The sequence below is a fragment of the Vigna unguiculata genome, chromosome 3, assembly GCF_004118075.2.
Source record: "Vigna unguiculata cultivar IT97K-499-35 chromosome 3, ASM411807v1, whole genome shotgun sequence".
NCBI classification, from domain to species: domain Eukaryota; kingdom Viridiplantae; phylum Streptophyta; class Magnoliopsida; order Fabales; family Fabaceae; genus Vigna; species Vigna unguiculata.
Genome location: NC_040281.1, coordinates 18,836,732 through 18,863,524, shown reverse-complemented (window position 1 = coordinate 18,863,524; position 26,793 = coordinate 18,836,732). Strand labels below are relative to the sequence as shown.

Sequence of the window (26,793 nt, the reverse complement as noted above, 5' to 3'; positions counted from 1 at the left end):
GATGATGTATCCATAAAATAATACTACTATATAGAGAGAGACGTGTGTGCATGTGATATTTTGGTGTTTAGAACTTTTTTACATATTTACTTTTATGGTTATAAATATTGTAATAATTGGTTTTTAAATATGGTAACTGTTTTTTGTTTTTGTTATTGATAATAAAATTGTGGATACTGGGGATCTGAGTTTATTGGTTGTATAAACTTCTCCACTATTAGTGGTTCCCTACCAACTTTATTCCAACCGTTTTTCGTACCTTCATATATTTCAGGCCCACATTCACCGTGTCACACACTGTTTTCTTATCTCAAATTCAGCAGCAAGTAATTTCTTACACATAACAAACCTCTGAATTAAAAACTGTCAGACAGAATTATCCTCAGAGCATAGCCAAGAGAGCTCTAAATTTGTCACAACTTGGAAGTGTGTCAATCAAGTTGGGGACATCACTGTGTTTGTGATTTAGAGGTTGATAATGTCTGCTGCTGTTTCCGCAACCAAGGATGTTCCCTTCAATTCTCAGTTGGAGGAAGACCTTAAAAACAAAGGAACCAAAAACAAGGTTGTCGGTGAAGCAGACCGTGTTCCTTACACTGAGGATGCTGAAGGAACCGAGTCAGAGGCAGAGGAAGACCCCAACTTGAAATTGGATCTTGGCCCTCTGTTTTCCCTCAAAGAACAGATTGAGAAAGACAAAGTAACATCCTTTCTCCAAATGTCTCTTCATTAGTTTGTTATGCTTCCAACTGTTCATTGGTGAAAGCTGTTCAATAATTCCACAATTTTCCTTTTTGTTTTTCTAAGGATGATGAAAGTTTGAGAAAATGGAAGGAACAGCTTCTGGGAAGTATTGATGTGTCTGCTGTTGGAGGTACTTCCCTTTTCATTTTGAGATGATGTGACATTAATTGTGCATCTTTATTGAAAACTCTTGTTGAAGGTTGTTCTCTTCCTCCAATTTAATTTCTTTGATAAGTGCTCTCCTTTTTTTTTTTATTCACAAGATAATGATTTTGCTTAGCTCAATCTCTTGAATCAACTTGTTTTATGACAATTTTTGGTGAAAAGTGTTGGTCCTTGGTAGACAAAATCCTAGGATGGTTTAATTTGACCTTTTGTAACAAAGTCCTACTGTAATTCAGAGAACAAAGAACCAGAAGCGAAGATAGTGAGCCTCACCATAATATGCCCAGGGAGGCCTGACCTCATTCTACCAATTCCATTTACTTCTGATGCTAAGAAGAGTATCTTCATTCTGAAGGAAGGAAGTCAATACCGCTTGAAATTCTCCTTCACTGTCTCCAACAACATTGTTTCCGGCCTCAAATACTCCAATGTTGTTTGGAAAACTGGGGTTAGAGGTGAGACATAGATCCTCTTTCGTGTCTTGTTGTAGAGTAATTAAACATCTATGTCTTGAAATTATCTTAATGGCTTTCATGAATTAATTGAAACAGTGGACAACACCAAAAAAATGTTGGGAACTTACAGCCCAAGGCAGGAACCATATACGTATGAATTGGAAGAAGAAACTACCCCTTCAGGGTTATTCGCTAGGGGAACCTATTCAGCGAGAACCAAGGTAAAATTCAAACTACTTCAGTTTTTTGTTGGAAGAACCAATTACTAATTTTCTTTTTCTGTTTCAGTTTGTAGATGATGATCGCAAATGCTACTTGGACACAAGTTACTACTTTGAAATTCAGAAGAGTTGGCCTACAACCATTTAAGATTGAAGAGTAATTTTATTGGTGGATTTTCTTTCTTTTGTCATGTTGTATCTTTCTGGCAATCGTGATAGTGTAGTTGTGCACATGCAATGGTGCAAATCCTATCTTTCTATTTTGTATGGTTCCTTTTTCCATTCTAAAAGCTAGAATTCACATAAAAGGAAATGCTAGTGAAAATCACAGTGATTCCTCCTAAGATCTGTCTGAGTTAATTGTTTACAAGTGTCTGAGGTGTGAAGGAATGGGGTGGAAATGGACCCCATGTGGATAAAGGAACAGAAATCAACAAATATCTTCAACTACTGCTTCTTCTTTCTCAAAAGCTCCATCAATTCTTTCATGGTCCACAAGCTTTTGGCATACCAGGACCACATGCTCATTGCTAACGCTTCAAATTATAAAATATTGGAAAGTAAAGTTTCTATTCACATAATTTACCATAAAGATTGAGGCCATGAAACTAATTTTTATATTCTGTGAAATACTGTCAATAACATTTTTAAAGTGCCTTTCGGATTTATTTTAATATTCCTAACTTTTTGTAAGTTGTTTATCAACTTAAGGCGATTCCAGATTATCTCACCAAAAGTAACTGATCAATTTTTCAAATTAAAATTAATTATAAACGAGCTAATGAATTTGTTTATATCATCAATATCTTTTTGTAAAGACTTGTCTTATTCGTATAGTCAATGATGATTTTTTAGTTACAACATAAATTGTGGATTCCATCAGTTCCATATCGATTACTTGAGTTGTTTTGGTCTAAAGTAATGGTTTTAATACTTTTTTTCCCCCACCAACTATAATTGAAGAAGTAACGCAAAAAATAAATAAATAAATAAATCTAACTCCAAAAAGATATGTGCCTTCCTCAATTCTGTGGGCATGGTTTACAATGTGTTTGCGAAGAGGGAAACCATTTATGAGATTTCCTTCTTAATTTATAGCATTTGGTTAAAAAAAAAGGAGAGAAAGGACTTTTTTTTTTGAGACTAAACGTTTTAAAAAATCAAGTCAAAATTATTTAAAAGTTTGAGTTGGATGGTGTTGATTGTTGTGATGAAGTAAATAATTATAATTTATCATAATTTAAAAACATATTTTAAAAAATATTATAAATGATTTATTCGAACTTTTAATACTAACCGTTAAGTTATTAAAACGGCTATATCAAAACTATTAATAGTTTATATTGTATACATAAACTCAAAATTTAATAATATTAAGTATTTAAAATTTATTTAAGTACTTTTTAAAATTTAAATATCAATAATCTAGGAGAGTTAATACTTACACCTCATTGTATTTGTATTTGTGCTCCCTCTCTTATAATCTAGGAGAGTTTTTGACAAGTTATTCTAATTATTTTTATCGTAACAAATAACATTAAACTTCAATGAACTAATAATTTTATCTAAGTAAATGGTTAGGACAATAAATGATATACCAAAATATTAGTTATGAGATTATCAACAAATTCATCTAGCCAATTGCATGTACTTTGAGCAAACTGCCAAACACACCAAAGGTAAGAAAGTTTAAAGCTAGACACATTGGAGATAACCAAACCATCTTTACTCCTGAGAATACTTTTATTAACAGAGCAATAAAGAAACATAAAGGATACACAAACGTGGAAACTCTAAATTCGAAAAAAAACCATGAAAGATCATGGTCGTTGTCTAAAGATAATTAGAGAATAATAATATATGAAAATTTATACAATACATAAACAACACTCTCAAACTCTTTGATCCCAAGTACATCCACACTCTCTAGAGAAGGATATTTAACTACACTTCACAACACTCTACTATAAGAGTATAAGAATAGTCAAACATGAGCTCAAAGTGTCGACTTAGGGCAAAAAATACCATGGACTTAGAATACATTATATAGTTACCAACACCTATTTCCTTGTTTATCCTAGATGATGTGGAACTTTACAAGATGCATAATTTTCAATCATACTTAACAAAATCTACCATGATTAAAATAGACGCATCTTCATTGCCTACACCAGTAATCTTACTCCATCATAAAAGAGTATACTCACTTGGAATTAAACTATCGCAAGACTTTTCATACACCTTGCATCAATGCTAATCAATGTTCGTGTATAATTATCGCTAGAAAAGACTCATTCTAGCACTCACATTCTACCACACGCGACCCACAACACCACGACGTGGCATCCCATCTAAGAAGATGAAGCATGAGCGGTTAAGGATTCGAACCGCGTTTCGGTATCAGATGATTTTATTTTTAATTATATTTAATGTACTAAGTAATATCCGCGTAGGGTGTTACATGAGCCATCTTGATGCCACCGTTGTCCATTGCACAATATCATTGGAGCCACCCAAACCAACAACTCAGCTTATCCACCGCGCACACACGTCGTTGGAGCACCAAGTGCATCACCTCGTCAGAAAAAAAAAACAGATCAAACCAAAAAACACTACAAAACCATCGGTCGACGCTCGCTTGAGCATATCAAGCCTCCATCGCACTATGCTTGCACCTCGTTGGATACCTTCAAGATCCACCTTGCTGAAGCATATATGAAACAACATATTCGACGTCCAACAACACCGCATGCACATCACTATGCAGATAAGCTTCATGTAGCTCTCCATTTTGCTGAAAAATGCAAGTAACACTGGAGAAGAGGAAAGTCGCTCCACCACTAACCATGAGCTCTGATATCACTTGTTAGGAAAAATGAAATTTTCTTTATCCCCGAGAATTGCCCTACTAACAGAGAAATAAATAAATAGAAGAATACACAAACATTATAATGTGGAAACTCCAAATCTAGAGAAAAAACCACAGTCGTTGTCTAAAGACAACCAATGAATAACACTATATGAAAATTTATAGAACACATAAACAAAACTCCAATTTCTTTGATCAGAAGTACACCCACACTCTCCAAAACAAGAATTTAACAACACCTCACAACACTCTACTATAAGAGTATATAAGAAAAGTCAAGCACTAACTCAAATGTCGATTTGGAGCAAGAAACATCATGGACTTAGAATCCATTATATAGTCACTAACATTAACACCTTTGCTTATCATAGGTAATATAAAACGTTACAAGATACATAATTTTTAATCATACTCAACAACACCTCACAATACGATAATTCATTTAAACTTGTTAAACTATCTAATGTGAGCAAAGTTGAGTCACATCTTGTTATTAACACAATACAATTAAGTTACAAACTACCTTAGAGTTAAGTTATGCACCCAACCACCTCATGATTCCGTAAACAAAAATGGTTTGCAACTTCATCTCATTCATGCACTTAAATTTTCAGCCAAATGCATGTCAGAACCCTAGTTGTTTAACTTTTCGTACATACCTTTGCTTAGCTTCTTGATACACCTTTTAATCAAATAAATGGAATGTTCATTGTATTTTACATACTTGAAATATGACATTACTTGAATTTTTTGTATAAGATTAAGTGTCTTAAGAATTTGGTACTCTTAAGTTCTTATCTTGAAGTGCTTCTCATATAACGAATCAACAATGTGTTTATCCGATGATTCTTCAAACGTTGTGTCTTTCCCTTTATCTTATCCATTTGTTTTCATTTTACACTTTTATTCTGTATGGTTCCTCTATGGTTTCTTTGGTCAATAATATTGGTTCATTAAAAACAAAACAAACGTAACAATTTTTTTTTATTACAATTATCAGTTATACTTGTAAACAAACAACTAACTACACCTAACAGTATGAAGTATAAATGTATGCTTTGTTTTTCATCATACAATTAAAAGAAAAGTATTGGATCGATACACAATTTTACAATTTTTCAAGAAAGTAAAATACATCAAATTTCTTTCTTTTCAAATTATTTTATTTTTTAAATTTATTTTGGATAAAGTATTTAATTTCAATTATTTTTAGGTAAAGTTTCCAAGGGATACAAAAGCTTTTTTGATATTAAAAATATTTAATAATTCAAAAAAATATAAGTCAATGTTATAGTCTATAGATTGTTTTTTTTTTCGAAGTTCATATAATGTTTTCAGCTAATGTCGACTAGGATTTTTTTTCCGATTGATATCAAGCAATATTATTTTCAATTGATGTCAACTATATGCATTTTAACTGTCATCAATCAAAATTATTTTTTCAACTTCGTTAATTAAGGTTTCTCTTACTAACTTTTCAACCGATGCCAACTAGAAAAAATAGTGACCAACATAGACAAAAACAAGGATAAGGTTAGTCAATTTTTTTCACTTTAACATTAGAAAGAAATACTAATAAACTTTTGGACAAAACTTAACATGGTTATGTAAATTGAAAAAATATCCACACAAATATCAACCAAATATTAATCAAGAAATATGTGAACTGAAAAAAATGTACATAACATCCATCGAAAAAATAGTTTTACCAACATAGACCAAGAAAACTATAACTACCAACATTGACCAACATCGAAAAATAAACTTGACCTACATTGATTAAAAAAAAGAACTTTGTTTGACATTCGTCAAAAAAATAGGTCTAACAAAAAAAAAAGTATGTTTAACATAAGTTGAAAACTACTAATGTTGACAAAAACCTATGACTAAAATAAGTTAAAAAGTAATAATAACATACATTACATTAAAAACAAATACTCAGTAATATCGGTTAAAAAATAATCATGATCAACTTCAGGCTAAAAGAAACTCCAACTAATATTAGTTGAAAAACAATGTTGAGTCGACAACGCTTCGATTTTAACTGAATTGACAATGTCTAAATCAAAACCAAGTTGACATCGCACCTGAGTCCAAGAGAAAATGTGGAGAAAATAAACATAGTTGTGATCGAAGAGTGTAAAAAATTTTAAACTTTTACTCTTTTAGATAAAATTTTAAGTTTTTTAATTACAAGTAATCAAATTATTTTTAAAAAGTTCTAAAATTCTCTACTCCAAAAATATTTACTATAAAATATTTTAAATTTCCTATAAAACTTTTTTTTTTCAAAAAAAGAATCATCCAATAACACTTTAGTGATGTGTTGCACAATGTGTTCATAATCTCTTCGTTTTTTTTTTCTGAACCATAAGTATTTTTTTATTGAAAATATAAGTCATATGTGTACTAAAATTTGAATTCAATATCATTAATATTGCTTAGTTATCTAAGATTATAGTGTCAACGGTATAAGTTATTGTAATCTTACAGAAGCTAATTTAGACACAAAGGAATGGTGAGTATAAAACGTTTGGAAGCTCGAATCTTGATTTAATAATGGTAAACAGGATACTTTTCTTTCTAAAGTGATGTTTATTCATAGGTTGTTATATTCAATTTTCTTTTTTTCAGAATACTTTGATTGAACTTTCTAAGTATGAACAGCCACCTTTCCTTTTTTTTTTTTTATCATTATTCCGTCTCCACTTGTTTCTCGCTATATGGTATAGAACATTTTGGTCAATGGTGAATGTGGTAAAATTAGCCGCTTTTTGCGAAAGATGTTTTGAAAATAAAAGATATGGCTTTGACCATTTTGTTTGTCAATTGGGTCCTGCAATTTGGAAAGTTGTTCAAACAAAGAGGACCGCTGTTTCTCTTATTAGCTTTTTCAGTTAATTTGGTTCATTATAGTTCAGACGCAACGCAATCAGTGGACATCCCATCAAGATTCCTTTCTTTCCAAGTGAAGTTCCATAATTACAATTATAATTATCACAACATATGAGGAATTATAGTTGGCTACTAATCAATAAAGGAAACTAAAAAGATAGAGATAGTATTTTTTTTTCCCCTTTTCAGGCATCTATTAGTAGCTTAGAGTCTCACGCATAGGGTTAGAGTCCCTATATTGATCCTATTTATAACGAAGAGACTATATAATTTGAGTAAAAAAAAAAAATACTATGTTTGAATGGTTTTGTCTTTAAAAGATATTTGAAGGGTTGAGGAATGAAAGTATATTAAAATTGTATTTGGTTTTGACTTCAAAATGGTGTCATGTGTTTTGGTTAATGGAGAATTGATTTAGCTTAATCAATTCTTTGTCGCAAACAATAATTAGGTTTTTCTTGTGTTTAATTTCCAAAATCAAGGATATAAAATTCACGTTTAATGAGAGACAACTAATTATTACTTCTGTGTCAAATAATTGATTAAGCTGAAATGAATTTTTCAACACATAATCAAACACATAACATCATTTAGGAGTCAAAACCAAGTACAATTCTAACATAGAATAATAATATTTTGATCTACTTCTTTTGACTTACTTTTAACCCACCACTTTAATCATCATTAGATAATCTATTTTGATTTTTTTTAATGATGTGATGTGATGATCTAATGGTGATTAGAATGGTGAGTTAAAAAATATATATATATATATATATATATATATATATATATATATATATATATATATATATATATATATATTCATTCCTCAGTGGTGAAACTTCAATAAAAATTTTAGGGGTGTCAAATTTAATTTTTTTACATATGAATTATTTTTTCTAGTTAAATAAAAAAAATTTCATTTTCTCTACTTAAACCATTTTCATAGAGTGATTCATGTGTGCACTTCTCAATTTCTAATATTTATAATTCATTGAATTCACGCAACAGAGATATTCTAATTTCTATTCTAATTCAAGTTTGTGCAGTGAAATTTGTAATGCAACCTAACATATATCCATAAATTTTACCATATGCAGTAGAATAAAACAAAAATCTTCAAATTTCATAATTTAAGGGTTGTACTAATTTGGGTAAAAATATAATTAAGGTTCATGCCAATTTGATAAAAGAATTTCTAAAATCATAAGTAGGGTTGATATTAATTTGGGTACAACTTAAATTGGAAGAAACATAGTAAACAGGAGAATCATAAATTTAAGATATATAAATCATAATAGAATACTAATCTTGAATGATAAGAAATAATATTAAATGATGAGAGACATTGTGATAATGCATCCTTCAATCTCTCTATTCTTCTATTCTTCCATCTCCTTTCTCGATTTATCTCCTTACTCTTCTTTCTACTTTAATACTTTCTTGATGACTTATTGAGAGAGATGGAACACTAATCACTTTTATTAACCAATATCCATCAAATTAATTTTTATTTTTAAACAATAAAGATATATAAATAAATTATTAGAAATTTTCTTAAACTTAATATAAATATAAATATAATTTTAAAATATAAAAATATACATAAAAAACTAAAAATTTATAAGAGTTCTGACTTTTCTATGTCATAATGAAGGACCGCTGTGTCCTCAACCCTAACAAAAGTCTAACAAAAGTCGTTGAGTTAAGGATTAAAGAAAACAATTTAAAACCACCTCTCCATTCTTCTAATTGAGTACTAAGAAAACGAGAGTTTATTCCTCGAAAGACCAGAGTTTGTTATTGGAACCTTGCTTCCGACCCAGATAAATGTACATATATGTTTGAGATACCATCGTTATGATCAGTTACTATCTAAAACCAATTACCATTTAAATACTTCTTTCTTTAACCTCTTAAGGCGCTTTTAAGACATAATTTTCTGCCAAAATTAAATTTGATCACTGTTCAATTAATTATGTATGGGTACCATAGGTTATATCACTTGAAAAAATATAACATTGCATACCCAGAGAATTACGAGAAAGCTACACATTAGGAAGAACCTCCAATCAAGGTTGAATTCCCAGGCCAGCATGTATTTGATATGGTCACCTTTACCATCTTTCCACTGTATCAACAACTACCTCCTTTTTTTTCATTAAAATGATTGCTAATGCATTGTTTAAGGTCGCAAATATCAAAGTAAGTTGTTTTGATATCATTTTATGGAGTAAACCCGAGTTAGATATCTGTTTCCTTTCGTACAGTGCAACACACAGAATGCACGCACAATTACACTAATTAAATTACTGCTCAGATAGAGAAATATTGCTGCACTGACAATTGAGAACACAAGAGAAGCTAATTTTTACCATAGCCATCACTATGTTCAATAACTCCTCTCATCATTTGTTAACATATACTATCATATGAAAGATGAAAGCTTTAAAAGATCATGAATAAGGAAGAAAATAGAGTTTGAAAATGTACAAGAGCCTATTTTATTTAATTTTCCTTAATTTTTTACTTATTAGAAGAGCTTAGAGAAACTTTTCGTCAAATTAGACCCAAAATCATCTTGATATGTATAGTTCAACAGCCAAGGTTAAATAAATATTCTTTCATTTCTTAACATATTAGTATGTTGCTACAAAAGATTTGCAGTCTCCAGTTAAAATAGTTGTTTATCAATAGAAACATAAAATTAAAACGAGTTTCAACCATCTTCCATTAAAAAAAACTCTGAAGGCTGTCAGACCCAGATTGTTTTGCAACATATCTGGTTTACTTTGTATTTATCATTTTGGCCTTGTAAGTTAAACCACAACACTAATATGTATGCAGAAGTCGCGGAGTAGCGAAATTTGAATTTTGTATTGCCAATTGTCAACAGCCACTGATTTTGTATACTGTACTGTACAGAGCCTTTAGAATGAATATATACAAGTGATGTGTAGTTTCAAAACCATTTCAAGCAACACATGGAATCACCAATAATCTAGCAATGCAAACTTCACCTGTAATCCAATCTTACCACCATCAGTGACAAGCTTAGCAGCAGTTACCAACCAATGGCCAGGAGCATCATGTGGACCTCGCACCACCTCAGCTGTCTCCACGTATTTAAGAAGTTTACCAGAGCGAACTGGCACAGGTGGACCATCTGGATAAACACCAGAATTCAGTGCAGTTGGAGCCTGCTTTGGAGGACCAGTGTTGCCATGCTGTGTGAATGAAAATGTTGTGCTCAAATTTGTCAGAAAAGATGTTTTTCTTGAAGCCTCTGGAGCAGCAGACCACTCTAACTTCCGGATACTGCAATTCGGTATATGAGTGAACAGAAGACGCAGGTGAAGCACATTCCTTGGCCAACTTCCTTTGCTAAGGAGCTGTGCACCTGTAACAATATAAACACCTCCAGAACTGTTCAACCAGTTAGGGTCATGTTTAACCACTGCTGTGCACACATTTGAGAATCTCTTCCATCTTACTCGTTCCAGAAATTGATCACTCGAATCGTTATCGTCAGATCCTCGCCACATAGACGGCATGCTTGAGTTTGACGTTCTTGAAGAGAGGACCATTTTATTTGGAAGGCTAGAAAGATGATGTATATGCAAAGCAAGTCTATCACATTTCCTTCCCTCCAAGTACAAGCGCATACCAACCACAGGTTTTTGTTCACTTACCACCTGAAATTTTGTATACAAGACCACAATTAACAAGAGAATATGCTCCGCACCATAAGAATAAAGGATTGACTAGTTTCCAGAAACAGGTGAGATGAGAAAATAAAACATGGAAAAATCCCTGCAAATATGTGCAGCACATATCATGAAGATAACAGAAAGAATAACTCAGGAGGTGGCCAGGAGCTTGCATGACATTGCTCAAATATTATGACATTGTTGAACTGAGCGCATTTCTGAGCTTCCAAAATTATCAGAGGTGACCATTCACGTGATCCTCTAAAATGTATAAATCATCCACTTCCACTGTAGTCAGAAGCATGCAAGCTATGTTGACATCACAAAAGAAAGAAGACCAGACATTCTGGTTAAAACTCCGATGCTAAAGGGTTAAATAGCATGTAAGAATCAACTAGTAGGTGGTCTTTGAGATTCTTCAAAGGAAGCAGCTTGGACTTCTGTGAATTGAACATCTTAATGTAGGTCTGGTTTAGCAAATTTATTTTTGCTAACTTTCCTAGAGAGCTTTGGAAATATAAGCAGCTATTTCTCCTAAAAAGCATTATCAAACACATACTTAATCTTTTGCCTTTGACTACCTTGGCCACTTCTTTGGAAAGATAAATGTTGATGGAAAAATCAAATTTTACCAGTTAATCAGACGAAATACAGTGCAAATATCATCCATCGGTAAAGCTTGAAGTGATTTAAAACTAATTACCTAACATTTATACTTAAAAAAAAAATCTTGAAATCCGAAAGAAGCATATACACAAAGACAAGCCTTTTGGCACTTATGGAGATCAGCTACATGCATTAGCGGTCATCTAGGACACAGACTACAAACGGTCATCTAGGACACAACTACAGCTCCTCCACTAACGGTATTTGAGTTCGTCATGACTGAAACATAATCAATCATTGTTAACTAATAAGCATAATCAAATTGTGCATACTTCCATTCTCCAACTTTTTCTTCTACCAAACACATCCTTGATATCTATTCTTCTGTCTTTTATCTCTTCATTTCCTCTATAACCAAACGAGAAAATTTATTGTTAATTGTGCTTTTGTCCTTAAGCTTTGAGAATAGTCAGTTCACAAGAGGGAAATTATTTGGTCTAACAACTTCACCACTGTGCATCCTCTTAAATGCTTGTTTACCCTAACCTACAGTTTACTAACTAGCATGAAAAAGTAATAAAAATGTATGTATAGCATAACAGCAGAACCTAAATGGTGAGCATGTTCAATAGTTTTCCTCCGTATTTCTCAATACAAATACGTAAGATATATATACATAGATCATCTTGGAATGTCTTTCTAGATATGTTTCCAATACTTTCTAGTGTCTGTCACGGGACTTGGGCATGAACTAGTAGTTTTCAAATGTACTTTAAGATATAACCTCTTTCATCCCATATGCTTTGTTTGGCCTCTGAATCTTGGGAATCATCAAAAGATTTCTTAACGAGATTTACATCCTGATCCTATTTAATATCATTTCATTCAGACTCGTACAAGTCCAATTCCGTAACAATACACATGAAATAAGGTGTACAAGAAAACTCAAGAAGGGTAACATACCAACAGCTAACGTATCCAATAAAAGAATTAGGAAGGTTGAAAACAAAAGCTGGTTAAAGAATATCCAATTTTTTTACATCCCAGCTAAATTTGTCACAAGCCAGAAGTGAAAGGAGAAAGTCCTGACACTAATTAAGTATAAGCCTTCTATAAGAATATTAACCTCAAAGGTAGGAGTAAAGTCTAACATGCACAATATTTTCTCCTGCTCAAACACGGGAGTTAGAGTACCTGTGTAGAGATGATATGAAGCTTCGGACCCAGGAAACTAAATTGCAGTGAAGGGGAAGCAGTCTTTCTCCGCTGATGTCTGAGTGGCAGCTCACAAAACATGGGTGCCCATTGCCTCGGAATTTGAAACTCCAAAAAGTATTGTAAATCATCAAGAGAAGGCTTGTCTGCAAAGAGTAAAAGTATATCAATAGTATTTAGGCGGAAAATGTATTTAGATATGCAGTAGATTACGGAAACAATGTTAAATCAGATTAGAACATACAGCGTAGATACAGATTGATTGCATGACTAAGATATCCACTTCCCGGAATTCCTGTCAGAAGTGAGGAAATAGGAACAAACTTGAAGAGGATTGCGTCAGGGTTAGAAGGCACTGTCTGAAGCCAATTTGAGTGACTGTGTTTGAACATATCTCCTCCCCTTTTTGAACAAATAATAGTGAGTCCCTGCACAAGGATAAAGCAATTTAGTCACAACCCTAGAACATCTTTTTATTTCAAATTATAATTATTTCTCTTTCGTGGCTTACATCCTTGCTTGATGTTTCTGAAATACTAGTGAACTGCATTGTGTTTGATTGCATCACACGGTTAAAGACCTCAGGGACCTACACGAATAGAGAGAATGCATCAACGGAAAAGTAACAAATATGTTAAAAGTTACAGAAAATATATCACTTTACCTTCTGTTTTCCATCTGCCGTCTTCCCCTGTAGTAAAGAAGGGCTTCTCACATCTGAGAAAAGAAAATCTCCAAGATCCTCTAAATGTCTCCTTAGATCACCAGGAGGAATTTTTGATGAATGCTTTTGTTTGACACAAATTACATCTTGACCTCCTACAGCCATACCCACTATTATGTGTGTACCATATGTCTGTATGAACCTGCCTAACAAAATTGATTAGCATCATGTTCTTATCAACCAACCAACCATGCACCACTCAAACTGTCAACAACACAGTTACTAGGCCAAACAGTTTCACCCAAAAAATAAATAAATGAATTAAAACATAAACACAGAAACTGACATCAACTGAAACAGGTGCTACCAAGGAGAGTAGGAGACATAACTGTCTAAAAGGTAATTTGAGCCTCACGCGGAAGATAAGAAAATACTGCAGTTTTTTTATTAATTACCATTGTAGGATGATCAAAATAATGAAGGATCAAAAACCGGCAACAAATTGAATATATCAAATTCAATCTCACTAGAACTTATAGAAAGTGCGGATACGCATTTTTACATAGGGAAAACAAAGATGCCATATCTGTCTATGCGCCAAAGATTGCTTGTAGCAGCTTAGTGTTACCTAGACAACGAAGCTGGATCCCACTGAGCCGGAACAGACTTCTTTACCTCTTCTTGCAGAATGAGTGGAGAAGCAGTGAGGTGCAAATAGTAGAGTGAAATGAAATACCCATCAAAAGCAAGGTATTTTATGTCAGCAGCATCACGAAACCAATCACCAGTCAAATCGAAAAGCGCATTAAAATACCCAGAAGGAACTTTCCCTTGCACTGCCGATTTCTGATTAAGCAACTCAGACATCTGCAACAAGAAGAGAACCGCATATTAACTAAAAAAAAATGCACAAAAGAACACAGATCTTAATTCAAAACTGAAATCTGCTTCTTATAACAGTAACATAAAGATGAAAAGGAAAAAGGACCTGGTTGAATTCAAGTACATCAGACTTGAAGCGTATTCTATCCCCTTTATCACACCGAATATTCTCAGAAACCGCTTTAATGGTAACTCCTCCAGTCCCAGGAATCAAGATATCCCTCTTGTTATGTTCATCAAGCACCACCAACCTCTCTCCACGAATCCCCTTTGCAAACCTCAACCGAAAATCACTGGCCATATCGAACCCTTTCCCCAGACACTCCAATGCCACCATCTCAACACTATTCTCCCCCGCCATCTTCTCAACCCAAAATCAGTTCACTGATTCAAAAAAAAAATAATAATAAATAAATAAACAGAGAAAGAGAGAAAGGTGTTGGCTTTGGTTTAATGTTACGGTGCCTACCCACCCCAATTCAAATGGCTTAGCTATGGCAAGTGGGGTGTGGGCCAATATAGAAAAGATGCTGTCTTCGGTGGTTTTTTCTGAATGGGTATTGTAAGATGTGGATGGAAGATTCAGAGAAGAAGACGGAATCAGTGAACGTAACGCAGCTTTTAGCGAGGAGAGTTAAAAAGAAGGAAAAAAAAAAGTACCTAGGTTTGATTAGGATGAAGAAAAGGAGAGTTGAGAGGAGGTAGCCAGTGAGGTAGCTGCTATGCAAGGGCGAACGAAGAAAGGGTTGAATTGAATGTAATTGTTGGAGTTTGACTGTGTCAGTTGTATTATTGTGAAAATAGCAATGAGATGGTGAAAGAATAATATTTATGTGTATGTTTGAAAAGAATTGGTAACGCTCTGTCAACTCAAGCTTGTGATGCATTTTGCCGTTACTTTACTCTCTCTCTCTCTCTCTCTCTCTCTCTCTCATTGGACTTCACCTACTGCTTATGCTTTATGGTTTCACCAGTTTGGACTATTCCCAATACTAACACCAAGACGCAACAACGGAAGGCTGAAGGGGACCAGTCTCCCATGTTTCTTTATCCGTCTGTTCAAGGCCACGCACGGGACACACATTTGAAAAATTGACCTCTTTTTTTCATGGCCCTAACCGATAAACCAGTTTAACAATTCTTTATACAATTCCCAATGCGACCGATAATCTTTCTTAACTATCATTTACTTCATTATCTCTGTTTCTATATTTTAAGCAGTGTAAAACTTTGTTTAATCAATTTCTAGAAACATCACATGTCATGTCATATATATATTACCGCATGAATCATGCTGGAAAGTCAAATAGAATTTGTTTTCCTCCAATATTTGGTGTAGCATATTAAATTTAAAACTTTAAATTACAAATTAGATTGGAATGGCTATTGCAGAGGTTCAATTTCGCAGGTTTTAATTTTCTAGAAATTTAGAATTAGAGAATATAGTATGATATATTTTTTAGAAAATATCATTCTTATCCTTAGATTTTTTGGAAATAGAATATAACTAAGTTTCCGTAAAATCATTTTTATGGATTTAAAAGCAAACTTTTTAAAATTAAAATAATTTTTATTAAAAAGTTTACCATATACATCTGTATATAACTTGAAGAATGCTAAGCAGTACAATCCTTAAATGGATATAAAAACAAACCGTTACCATAAATTAAATACAACATCATTACAAGAACTTGTTATTATTAATAGTAATTCTATTCGATTAGATATAGCAATATCTCATCAAGATCTTTAAAGTAAAAATTTATAGTCATTCTCATTACATTTTCAACGAATGGATGAATTTTTTTTATTTTAATATTAATAATTAATTTTTATAAGAAATATAAAATATTTAAAAATAAATCATAATTATATATATTTTTTAAAGTCGAGTATCAAACAATAATTAAATAAAAAATTATAAAATATTACACAATCATACAAATAAAATTTAGTACAAACTAAAATATCCATTAATTTTAAAAATATTAATGAAATAAAGTTGATAAAGTTCAAATATTTTTTAAAAATATTAAAAGAAAACAAATAAGTTTAGAAATATTTTAGATGTCTCTTTAATTTTTTCTTTAAAATATAATGAAATCCTTTTTTATACATTAATAAAGATATATACTACTTAAATAAAATTACACAGAAAAAAATCAAATCAATAATAATTTGAATTTAAACATGTATATTTCATCTTTTAAACTTCATGACAATGAAATTAAATTATTGCATTATAGGAAATGAAAGGTTGTTATACAATTGTGATGGTAAAATTACATTTATCAGAATGAGTTAAAAATAATTATATAAAAAATTATTAAAATAATAGTCTACATGATAAAAAAAATATTAAAAAAGAGTATAAATGATCAAATATGCCCTAAAAACAATTTGATACATCATGGAAAAAAATTATACAAAGGAAAAATGTATAATTAAGGATATGATAAGATAGAAAGTACTTTAAAATTTTGAGAAAATTTTCTAGATATCAAAATGGTTGAATCATTAAAAGATAATGAAAAATGTTTGATCAAAAGAAAAAGTTCTACAAATGAAACAAAAATTATTGATCAAGGAGAATAAAGATAAGTTTTTTTTGAAATTACATAATAAATGAAGTGTTTACGTGATAAAACACTTGAAATTAATAAAATCAAACATTCTCATGTGAAAAAAAATAAAAATTCTAAAAATGGTGTAGAAATTACCAAATGTAAGATCTGAAAACTATTTGAATCACTCAAAGTGATAATACACCATTTGAACATAATTACACAAATAAAAAAAAATGCAATCAAGATTGTGATAAGAGGGAAAGTGCCTTTGAGAATTGAGTAGATCTTTTCAATATAGAATAAGCCAAATTGTACTATAGGGGTCGAACAAGCCGATAACTTAACTTCCACAAATAAGAAATACGTTGGATACCTGGCGGTATAACGAAAATGGATATAGGAAACTTGGAACCTGTGTACTCAGGAAACTAAGAAAGTCGGGAACTTCCCGAATTAAAAGATGGACAAGATACTTGTTACTAGGGTCGGCTGAAAGGTAAAGCAAGTAAAACATTTGCTTTAGGTCTTAAGGATAAGAAGGCCTAAAAAATTACTACTAATATTTCTCTATTAAATTAATTATAAAATTATGTTTAAGAAAAAAAGGCCTCAAAATTTTTTTAGTACTAATTAATATATCTCTATTAAACTGATTATAAAATTATGTTTAAGATTAAAAAAAGTCTAAAAAATATATTTTATTACTAATATAGCTCAATTAAATTAATTATAAGATTATGTTTGGCAATAAAATTTAATTAAATTATTATTAGTGTATGTTAATTTTTATTGGTAATATAAATGATAATTAATGAGTTAAAACATTTTTTTAGCAAATTATAATTTTGTTTACGAGGAAGTGAATGATTAACTCTCTTTATTCTCTTATTTGAATTCTATTTTATACTTTTATCGGTGTATCATAAGGAATTTGATTTGTCTATAGATTTCTCCGGATTGGATCAAAAACATTTCTTGAATGAGTTATTGAACTCTAGGGATGAATCGAAAAAGCACTCTTTATTGGTTCTACCTCCTCTTTTTTATGAAGAGAATGAATCTTTTTATCGAAGGATCATAAAAAAATGGGTCCAGACCTCTTGCAGAAATAATGTGGAAGATCTAAAACCTAAAATAGTTGTATTTGCTAGCAACAACATAATGGAGGTAGTCAATCAATATAGATTGATCCGAAATTGACTTCTCTTACCTCTCCTTACCTTATTTTCTTCTGATGGTCCTTTTTCTAGGGTTTTGGCATATCACATCCCTTAAATCTCTTGAATCTCATGCTGCTTGTGTGTACCAATTTTTTCGTCCTCATTTCTGGTTAGTATGTTTTTTCTTTCTATTTGTGTTGCTATTTTTATTCCATTTTGGATTTGTATAAGAATTGGAAATGTGTTTCTTTTGCCTAGCTGTGTTTCTTTTACATATATCTTGAGGATAAACTAAATTTTTTTACAAAACTATTAATTAGATTATGATTTATTCTTTTGGTGGATAATAGATTAATTAGAGCATAATTCACAGTTGAGTTTGTTGTAAAAAGATAATTCAAGTTTAGGGAAAAAACAGACTTACTATCGAGTTTAGAAGAGAAATATTTTTTGTAATTATTTTTATTAATGATTAATTTTAAAATAAACAACTTTGCAAGTTTGTAAAAAATTTGAGACTTATGAACGAAAAAGAGACTTCAAACTTCAAGATACTACAAGTCTACTATCGAGTTTATTTTCTTGACAACCAGAACCAAGTTCTATTGTTTTAATTCATTCGTTTTATATATTTATCTTTAGAGGTGTTTTATATATTATCCTTTTTTATTTCATATAAAAGTATATAAATATGTCAACTAGAAAATTTGAATCAGACTATTCAAAAATTCAAAAGAAAAGAATAATTGATACTTTGCAAAAAAAAAAAGGAGCTATGAACAAAAAAGAGCAATGTCTTGTGTATTACGATGTGTAGACATTTCATTTTGAAAGAAAAATGCTTAAACCTTGAAAAATCTTTAAAACATGATAATTTATTGGATATTGATGGATTTGATTTAATTTCAGAATTAAATATCCTAAGGAAAATTATAGGTTTGTAAAATGATAAACCAATTGACATTCTTAATTATATAAAAAGAATAAATTCTTTTCCAAATCCATATATAACATATAGAATAATGTTAGCAATTTTAGTGTCAGTTGTTTCAGCCGAAAGGAGTTTCTCAAAGCTAAAGATAATAAAAATCATTTAAGATCAATAATGTTTCAAGACAGATTAAACGAATTAGTCCAATTATCTATTAAGAAAGAAATGTTAAATTAAATTAATTATGACAATTTAATAAATAATTTTTGCATAAAAAAAAGCTCAAAAAATATTTTAAATAAAAGACCTCATTTTTTACATAAAATAGAATTAATCATAGAATGTCCAAAAGGATCTAGGCTTGTAGTGTAAGTCCAATTAGACCTTATCAAACCTAATTAGACTTGATCAAATGTCCAAAGCTTGGGCCACATAAGTAAGTAAAATGATCAAAAGTCAAATAGATTTCCATAAATATAGGTGGACCCAAGTAATTCAAGACATGCAATTCATCAGTATCCTAATCAGAGATGTAACTTTTGAGAGCTTTGCTGACTTGATCATCAGAGTCCCTATTTGTAGATACAACCCCGTTTCATGGCCTCCGTAAGAAAGCAGATGACGAACACTTAGTAGACAGACAAGACTGTTGAGCTTTCATTCGAGAAATCTGAAGACTATGGTAAGATACTGTTTGGGTCTCATAATAATCTCATATTGTCCATGCATGAACAATTGGAGCCCACCGTGGGGTCTAGTGATATCTTACAAAGCACAACTAGAGATTTCTCAAGATGGTTTCCACACGTAGTCAAGTAGTAGGAATGAAAAATGTCAGACCATCCCTGCAATCTTGGAAAGATAGGCTGAGATGTAGACGGAGTTTGCTGAGTTCAAAAAACGTAGCGCGGAAGAAATGGAGGTCCTAGGGCAGGAGAAATCTCGCCTCAGAAGGAAGATAGTGGTCGAGACAACTAATGACAAAGACAAGGAGAAGGATATTCATGTTGAATCAAAGACTCCTATGTATAACAACACTCACATGACAAAAGAAGAAAGTGAATACAACCCCACCCCTCGTACCACAACCACCACACACATCACCACCACCCACAAGACCAAGCACTGATATCCCTTCATCGACGGCATCACCAAAATCCCTCTTCCCAAGCAATGGAAAACCTTCACTTTAGAATAGTATGGTGGGGACACAGATCCATATGAGCACGTGAAGATCTATGTCACCCAAGTTGGCCTCTATTCAACAGAAGATGTCATTATGTACAAAGCCTTCCCCACAATTCTTAAGGGGTTAGCCCTGGAATGGTTCACCACTCTCACCTAGTGACGTCCTTGTTACTTCTCAATGTTAGACATGAAAAAGACGAGAGGTTGAAAGCTTTTATCGATAGGTTCAGTAAGATAGAGCTAAAAATCAAGAATTTAACCAAGGATGTCGTCCTACAATACATGGTAATGGCCCTCAAGCCAGACCCTTTCGTCGACAACCTGTGCCTAAGACCCCCAACCACCATGCATGAGCTAAGGTTGCGAGCTGCGAATTACATACGTGTGGAGGAAATGAAAGAGTTAAGAAGAAAATTCCGCAAAGAATTTCAACAAGGTGAGAGGAAAGGAGCCGACAAGATGTCGTTGAAAGCCGAACCTTGACTTCGAGATCCTAAACTGCCTAGATACTCAACGTATTCGTCCCTCAGTGTGTCATGCTCACGAATCCTAGAAGAAGCCTTGCAGGTCGATCTTATAGCCCCTCCATGCAAGTCTTTAAATCGACCAAATGCTGACATGTCCAAATAATGTAAGTATCATCGTAATAGTTGTCACACCAAAGATGAATGCAAGGCCCTGTAGGATAAGATCGAAAAGCTAATCGTTTCATCCACCTAAAGCGCTTTGTGACGAGAGAAGACGAGGGTAATTCAAGAGTCGGTTACAAGAGTTATGATTATCGACAAGACCATATAAGCAACAAAGATAGGAATGACAAAAAAGAGGAGGTAACCCCTCAAGGGAACAACCTATCCAGCGATAGGCCACCATTAAGGGGCACGATAAACACAATATTCGGCAGATTTGCAAAGGGAGGCTCGTTAATGTAATGTCCCTGCTGGAAATTATTTAAATAAAATAATTAAAAAGATAATTGAAATTCAAACATCATAATTTATTATTCCCAAACGCAAGAAAATTTGAAAATTATTCGACATGCTTAAAATTAAATGAACTAGTTTATAAAGATATTACAAGTTCCAATAAACCACCAGTCTAAACGAAACATAATTAAAATCCCTACTCAAGAGTCCCAAGCTAGCCCCCTCTTTATCGCTATGCATCAACAACATCACCAAGAATATCATCTGCTCCAATATGATAAGTCACACAATCATCACCAATCACAAACAAAAAGGGTGAGCTCATAATAATTAACATAAAAGTTAATAACATCAATATACACCCAACTATTATATTCTACTTAGTTCTTGGCCAAGACCTTAATACCCGAAGACTTTTCAACCTTCAATTCACACAAAATAATTGACCATGAACTCAGGATATATGATGCTCCAACGAACCTGCCCGCTCGTGGTCCTGTCTCTACGGACTCCCCACTCGTAGTCCTGCCTCTACGAATCTCCTCGCTCGTGGTCCAACTCTACGAGCCTCATTTCCCGTAGTCTAACACACGTGATCCACCAGCTACGAATCTCACCTGCTCGCAACATCTCTCAAGTGTGAGCACGGAACATATGAACCTCCCCGCTCGTATTCCTCCACGAGAGTATCAAGATATGAACCTCCCCGCTCATATCATCACGTGTTCACCACCATCCATGATCTTACCCGCTCTTGGCACAACATCTCCCGATTCAAGTCTCACATCACAGCACACAAACACATGCAAGAAAAACCCAATATCTATAGCGTTATCGCCTGGCGCTGCCTAAGCGCTGCTAAACGAAAATACTGCGCAGACCGTCTGGCGGGACACCCTCGTTGCCAGGCGCCAAGCCCACTCTAGAGCCCTTGTTTCACGGCTATCGCCTGGCGGGTCACCACTCTCCGTCAGGCGCCCCTCACTCTAGGGACCTCTCTGACCCTTTTTTCACCTAACAATATTCCCTATCCCATCAGGCGCTATACCAATAGCGTGTTGGTTACTCGTTTAACATCTCGACCCGTTTAATGTACCCAATAGCTCAGAGATAGGTATCGCACTAACTATGTACAAGTCTTTATTTTGCAGCCAACACAAGGTTCCAGCTATGTTATTATGCAGTTTAATAACATAAGACCACGATTGCATATCCATTTATACTCATGCCAACACTTTAACATTTTCCAACAACCACCTCCTATACGAATCCAATTCCAGTAATCAATTCTAATCAAATTCTTATGTGGTAACATTCTAATTACCTCAGGCATAAAAAAAACAGATTCATTTATCAAACAGTAGTTCCCAACACCGAATTTCAATGTATTACATCCAACCCATGGTTTCATCTTTCAAGTCTATTTTCACCCTCCTCTCATACTCCCTGATCCATCTTAGCATTTTTATCATTTGCAGTATTTTCAATTACCCTCATAAAACCCAAAATGCGCATAAGCAATTAAAACAATAATTAACTCTATTGTCTTGCCTATCGCCTGGCAACATATTCTCCCTGCCAGGCGACACATAGTATTCTAGCAAGCCCTGATTTATGTCGCACCAACAACACAACCTAAAATCCCCAATTCGTATTTCAATCGATTTCTTACATGAACTCAGACCAATTTTTGTCTCCCCTTTTCCATTAACTTCCACTAAAATTTTACAACTCAAGAAATCGAATCAATGAACCATCTCCCAAACCCTAACAAGGTTGTCGCAATTGAACATTTCTCATTCAATCCCCAAGATTCATACCCACACACCAACACACTTTAACATTCGTAAATTTCACACGTTTCATGAACTCACATTGTGCACATAAACAATCCTAGAGAATCCAACCAATCACAAGATCCAAAGAGATGTATAAAACATTCCAAGCTTGCATCGCCTGGCGGGCTCACCCTTTCTGCCAGGCGGTTCATCTAGAAAACCTAGAATTGAGTTCATCACTCATACGTCGCCTAGCGGCACATTCAAAGTTGCCAGGCACTTTCTGGGAATTTTTCTAGAAACACGAAAACAAGACGAGTTTGATTATGCAAAGGCACTATATGTACACATCACAATACGAAAATAGTTACAACATATGTATAAACGAAAAGGAACTCCCCTAACCTGGATTACTAGCTTGTCTTGATGATTCTTAGTCCTTCTTCTTTGACTACCAATGTCCTCCTTAGCTTTTCCTTCGTCCAATTCCTTTTGCCCACTCAATAGCCATTGTGGTTGCTTTGTAAAACCTCTCTTTCTAGCACTAACGAAAATCCAGCTCCCTTGGTTGCCCCTTCTTGCAACTAGGGTTCCTCTGCCCTTTCACATTCATGCCAAAAGAAATTTTGATAAAAAAAGAAAGTTTTCTTCTCTTTTAGCAAGGTTTGAACACAGCCATTCAATTGCAAAGCAAGTGCACAACCAATTCAACCAATTCATGTTTTGTGATAATTCCTGCACTTCTAGGAATATAATATCACGCACCACTGTAAAACATATCATTAAAATAACACACAATTTGGCATACATAGGACTTGAACCGAAGTTCTCTCAACACAACCAAGTACTCTCAACCAATTGAGCTAGTACTTCTCCACATCATAAAGGCTAATAATTAATGTCATAAAGATTTCCATTACCTGCATTTATTAAATAATTATTTAAATTCCCCGGGTCTTACAGTTAACGTCGGTTAGAAAATGATACCTCAGGAGGATATAGTCAGTCAATGTTATAACACATGCATTCAAGTGTTGAAGAATGCCGCCAATCACATTCACAAACGCCGACTTTCAAGGCATAGACCCGAACCAAGATGAGCCTATGGTGATCACCATAGAGGTTGAAATTTTATGGTAAAAAAGGTATTCATTGACCAAGGAAGTTCAGTGGATATTCTCTATTGGAAGACATATAAAAATTTGTAGTTACTAAAGGAAGTTATGATCCCTTACGATAAGCTCATATATGGATTTTTAGGAGAAAGAGTGTGTACAAGAGGATACGTTGATTTACACACAATATTTCGCGAAGGGAACCAAACGAAGACCATACCTGTGTGTTTCTTAGTCATTGAAGAGCATATTTACTACAATGTCCTATTAGGTAGGTCGTTTATAAATACACTAGGAGTCATGATATCAACTCTCCACCTTGCTATGAAGTTTCCATCAGCATCAGGAGAGATTATCACCATCCATGAAGATCAAAAATTGACCAAAAAATGCTACTTTGCCAGCCTACGACGACAAGAACTAACCCTTGCAACAATCAACGTTGAGCGAGCACCCGACACAAGAGCCTTCTTAATAGGAGAGGGCCTTAACCCTCAGATAGGGACTCATTCAAGAATAGATCTTTGGGGAGAGACTAAAACTTGCCTTGATCTGTAGAAAGAAACTTGAAAGTTGGATCGACCTTAAGTTCGAAAGGAGAAACCTTAATGAAATGCATATTTGTTCGCTTGGTCCGTTACGAACCTCCCTGGAGTAGATTCTAGTGTAGTTGTCTATAGGTTGTCAATGTTGAAGGAAGCCTGGTATATGTCCCAAAAGAAAAGAAAGTTAAGGGAAGAGCGAAGACAAGCGGCTAAGGTAGAGGTTGCAAAACTTTTGGACGCCAGATTCGTAGGAGTAGCTTAATACACCACTTGGCTTGCCAATGTGGTACTGGTAAAGAAATCTAGAGTCAATGAGATATAAGGATTGATAGGAAGATTAACAACAATATCATGATTCCTGCCTCGACTAACCGACAAGACAAGGCCCATGATCAGGCTACTTAAGAAATCTGCAAAGTTTACTTGGGGAGATGAATGTCAGAGCATGTTTGAACAACTAAAAGAAATGCTAGTCCCTCCACCAATCCTACGGAAGTCAGATACCACTATCCCCATACTGGTCTACATCATAGCAATAAAATATACAATTAGTGCAACGCTAGTATAAGAGGTTGATGGAAAGCAGGAACTTGTTTACTTCGTTAGTCAAACACTGCAAGATCCAGAAATGCGATACCAAATGGTAGAAAAGATAGCCCTTTTCCTATAACCACGACAAGGCAACTCAAACCCTCCTTCCAAAAGCACATGCATGCATATAGATGATAACAACGATGCTTAAATGAATCCATACATACAATATCTAAAAATCGGAACCATACCAAATCCAAAAGATAACTAATGGGTGAGGAAGGCAACACGATAGACACTAATAGTAGGAGAGTTGTACAAAAGAGGTTATAACCAACGATTGTTGAAGTGTGTCACGACGAGTAAGCAGGGTACATAACAAATGAAATACACAAGGGGATCTACGAATATCATTCCAGATTATGAAGCATGACAAATTGCATACTACACGCCGAATATTTCTGGCCGACAATGGAAGTGGACTACCATGACTTTGTCAAAAATGCATACCTTGTTAGAAGCACGGTAACATCACACACATTAAGCAAGAAGAGCCATATCATGTCTATTTCCCCTAATCATTTACCAAATGGAGAATGAATATATTAGGACCATTCACCCCCGAAAAAGGGTAAGCCAAATTTCTCATAGTAGGTATTGACTACTTCACAAAGTGGATTGAAGCTCAACCATTAGCCACAATCACAGAAGAACAAGTACAACAATTTGTATAGAAGAACATTATATACCACTATGGGGTAATGCATACCATCATCACAGACAATGGCTGATAATTCATTGATAAATAATTTTATACAAACTTGGGCATAAAGCACATTACCAATTCTATGGAGCACCCGCAATGTAACAGGCAAGTTAAGGCTGCCAACAAAGTAATTCTAGTGGAACTAAAGAAAAGACTGGATTCTTTAAAAGAGATGGCCTGAAGAATTGTAAGAAATCCTATGGGCATATAGATGTTACCCCCCCCCCTCAATCCTTGACCCATGAATCACCATTTAGCTTAGTATACTACACAAATGTCATGATCCCGATTGAAATCGCTACGATGGAAGAATTACCATGAAGATCACAACCAGGAAAGTCTCAATGCCAACTTGGATCTCTTGGTTGAGTTGAGCGAGAAAGCATAGATTAGAAACATGGAGATCAAACAGAGGGCAACACGCAAATACAATTCCAAACTTCAACCGCGAACATTCGTGAAAAGGGACCTCATATAGCGGATGGTGAGCAACACAAGTAAAAACGATGACAAGTTTTCTGCTAATTGGGAAGGACCATTCAAGGTGCAAGAAGATGTCAAAGGTAGAAAATATAGGTTGGAACAACTATCTGGAGAGTCTATACCAAATACTTGGAATGTAACAGACCTAAAATTTTATTTTAGTTAAACATTCACCAACAAATTGTAAAGACAACACTAAATGTAACATTGGGTATACTTTTTTCCCTCATTTGGTATTTTTCCCTAAGGAGAATTTGTGCCAAAGAGTTTTTAATTAGGCACCCCTATCAATAAACAAGGGTTTTTTTTTCTCTTAAGATCATCTTAAGAATACAAGTTATAGTTGAACATTCCATGTCGCTTTTGCCTACGCG

At 33.6% G+C, this 26,793-nt stretch overlaps 2 protein-coding genes across 5 annotated transcripts; one reads left to right on the top strand and one right to left on the bottom strand.

Moving 5' to 3' along the window:
* The first annotated feature begins 232 nt into the window (after positions 1-232).
* Positions 233-2,040, top strand: LOC114176796 (rho GDP-dissociation inhibitor 1-like). The gene is made up of 5 exons (XM_028061957.1): positions 233-700; positions 808-874; positions 1,146-1,364; positions 1,461-1,585; positions 1,653-2,040. The coding sequence occupies exons 1-5, from the start codon at positions 479-481 to the stop codon at positions 1,731-1,733; spliced, it is 714 nt and encodes a 237-aa protein (XP_027917758.1). The 5' UTR covers positions 233-478; the 3' UTR covers positions 1,734-2,040.
* Positions 2,041-10,192: 8,152 nt separating this feature from the next.
* On the bottom strand, positions 10,193-15,281 carry LOC114177903 (MACPF domain-containing protein At1g14780-like). Of its 4 annotated transcripts, none has more exons than XM_028063497.1 (9): positions 15,090-15,263; positions 14,899-14,978; positions 14,536-14,813; positions 14,176-14,414; positions 13,548-13,749; positions 13,395-13,472; positions 13,128-13,311; positions 12,863-13,029; positions 10,193-11,047 (listed from the first exon to the last, which is right to left on the bottom strand). In XM_028063497.1, the coding sequence occupies exons 3-9, from the start codon at positions 14,788-14,790 to the stop codon at positions 10,343-10,345; spliced, it is 1,830 nt and encodes a 609-aa protein (XP_027919298.1). In that variant the 5' UTR covers positions 14,791-14,813; positions 14,899-14,978; positions 15,090-15,263; the 3' UTR covers positions 10,193-10,342. The 4 variants fall into 4 exon arrangements, with proteins under 4 accessions (XP_027919298.1, XP_027919297.1, XP_027919299.1 ...); XM_028063496.1 differs by having other exon boundaries at positions 14,903-14,978; XM_028063498.1 differs by lacking the exon at positions 14,899-14,978 and having other exon boundaries at positions 15,090-15,281.
* Positions 15,282-26,793: the final 11,512 nt, after the last annotated feature.

Excerpts from the sequence above, each read along its gene's own strand:
- LOC114177903 (XM_028063498.1), bottom strand. The coding sequence starts at position 14,790 with ATGGCGGGGGAGAATAGTGTTGAGATGGTGGCATTGGAGTGTCTGGGG. Across the intron at positions 13,473-13,547 it reads CGGCAGATGGAAAACAGAAG|GTCCCTGAGGTCTTTAACCG; the intron begins GTAAAGTGATAT and ends CTATTCGTGTAG. Across the intron at positions 13,312-13,394 it reads CAGAAACATCAAGCAAGGAT|GGACTCACTATTATTTGTTC; the intron begins GTAAGCCACGAA and ends ATCCTTGTGCAG.
- LOC114176796 (XM_028061957.1), top strand. The coding sequence starts at position 479 with ATGTCTGCTGCTGTTTCCGCAACCAAGGATGTTCCCTTCAATTCTCAG. Across the intron at positions 701-807 it reads AACAGATTGAGAAAGACAAA|GATGATGAAAGTTTGAGAAA; the intron begins GTAACATCCTTT and ends TGTTTTTCTAAG. Across the intron at positions 875-1,145 it reads TGATGTGTCTGCTGTTGGAG|AGAACAAAGAACCAGAAGCG; the intron begins GTACTTCCCTTT and ends ACTGTAATTCAG.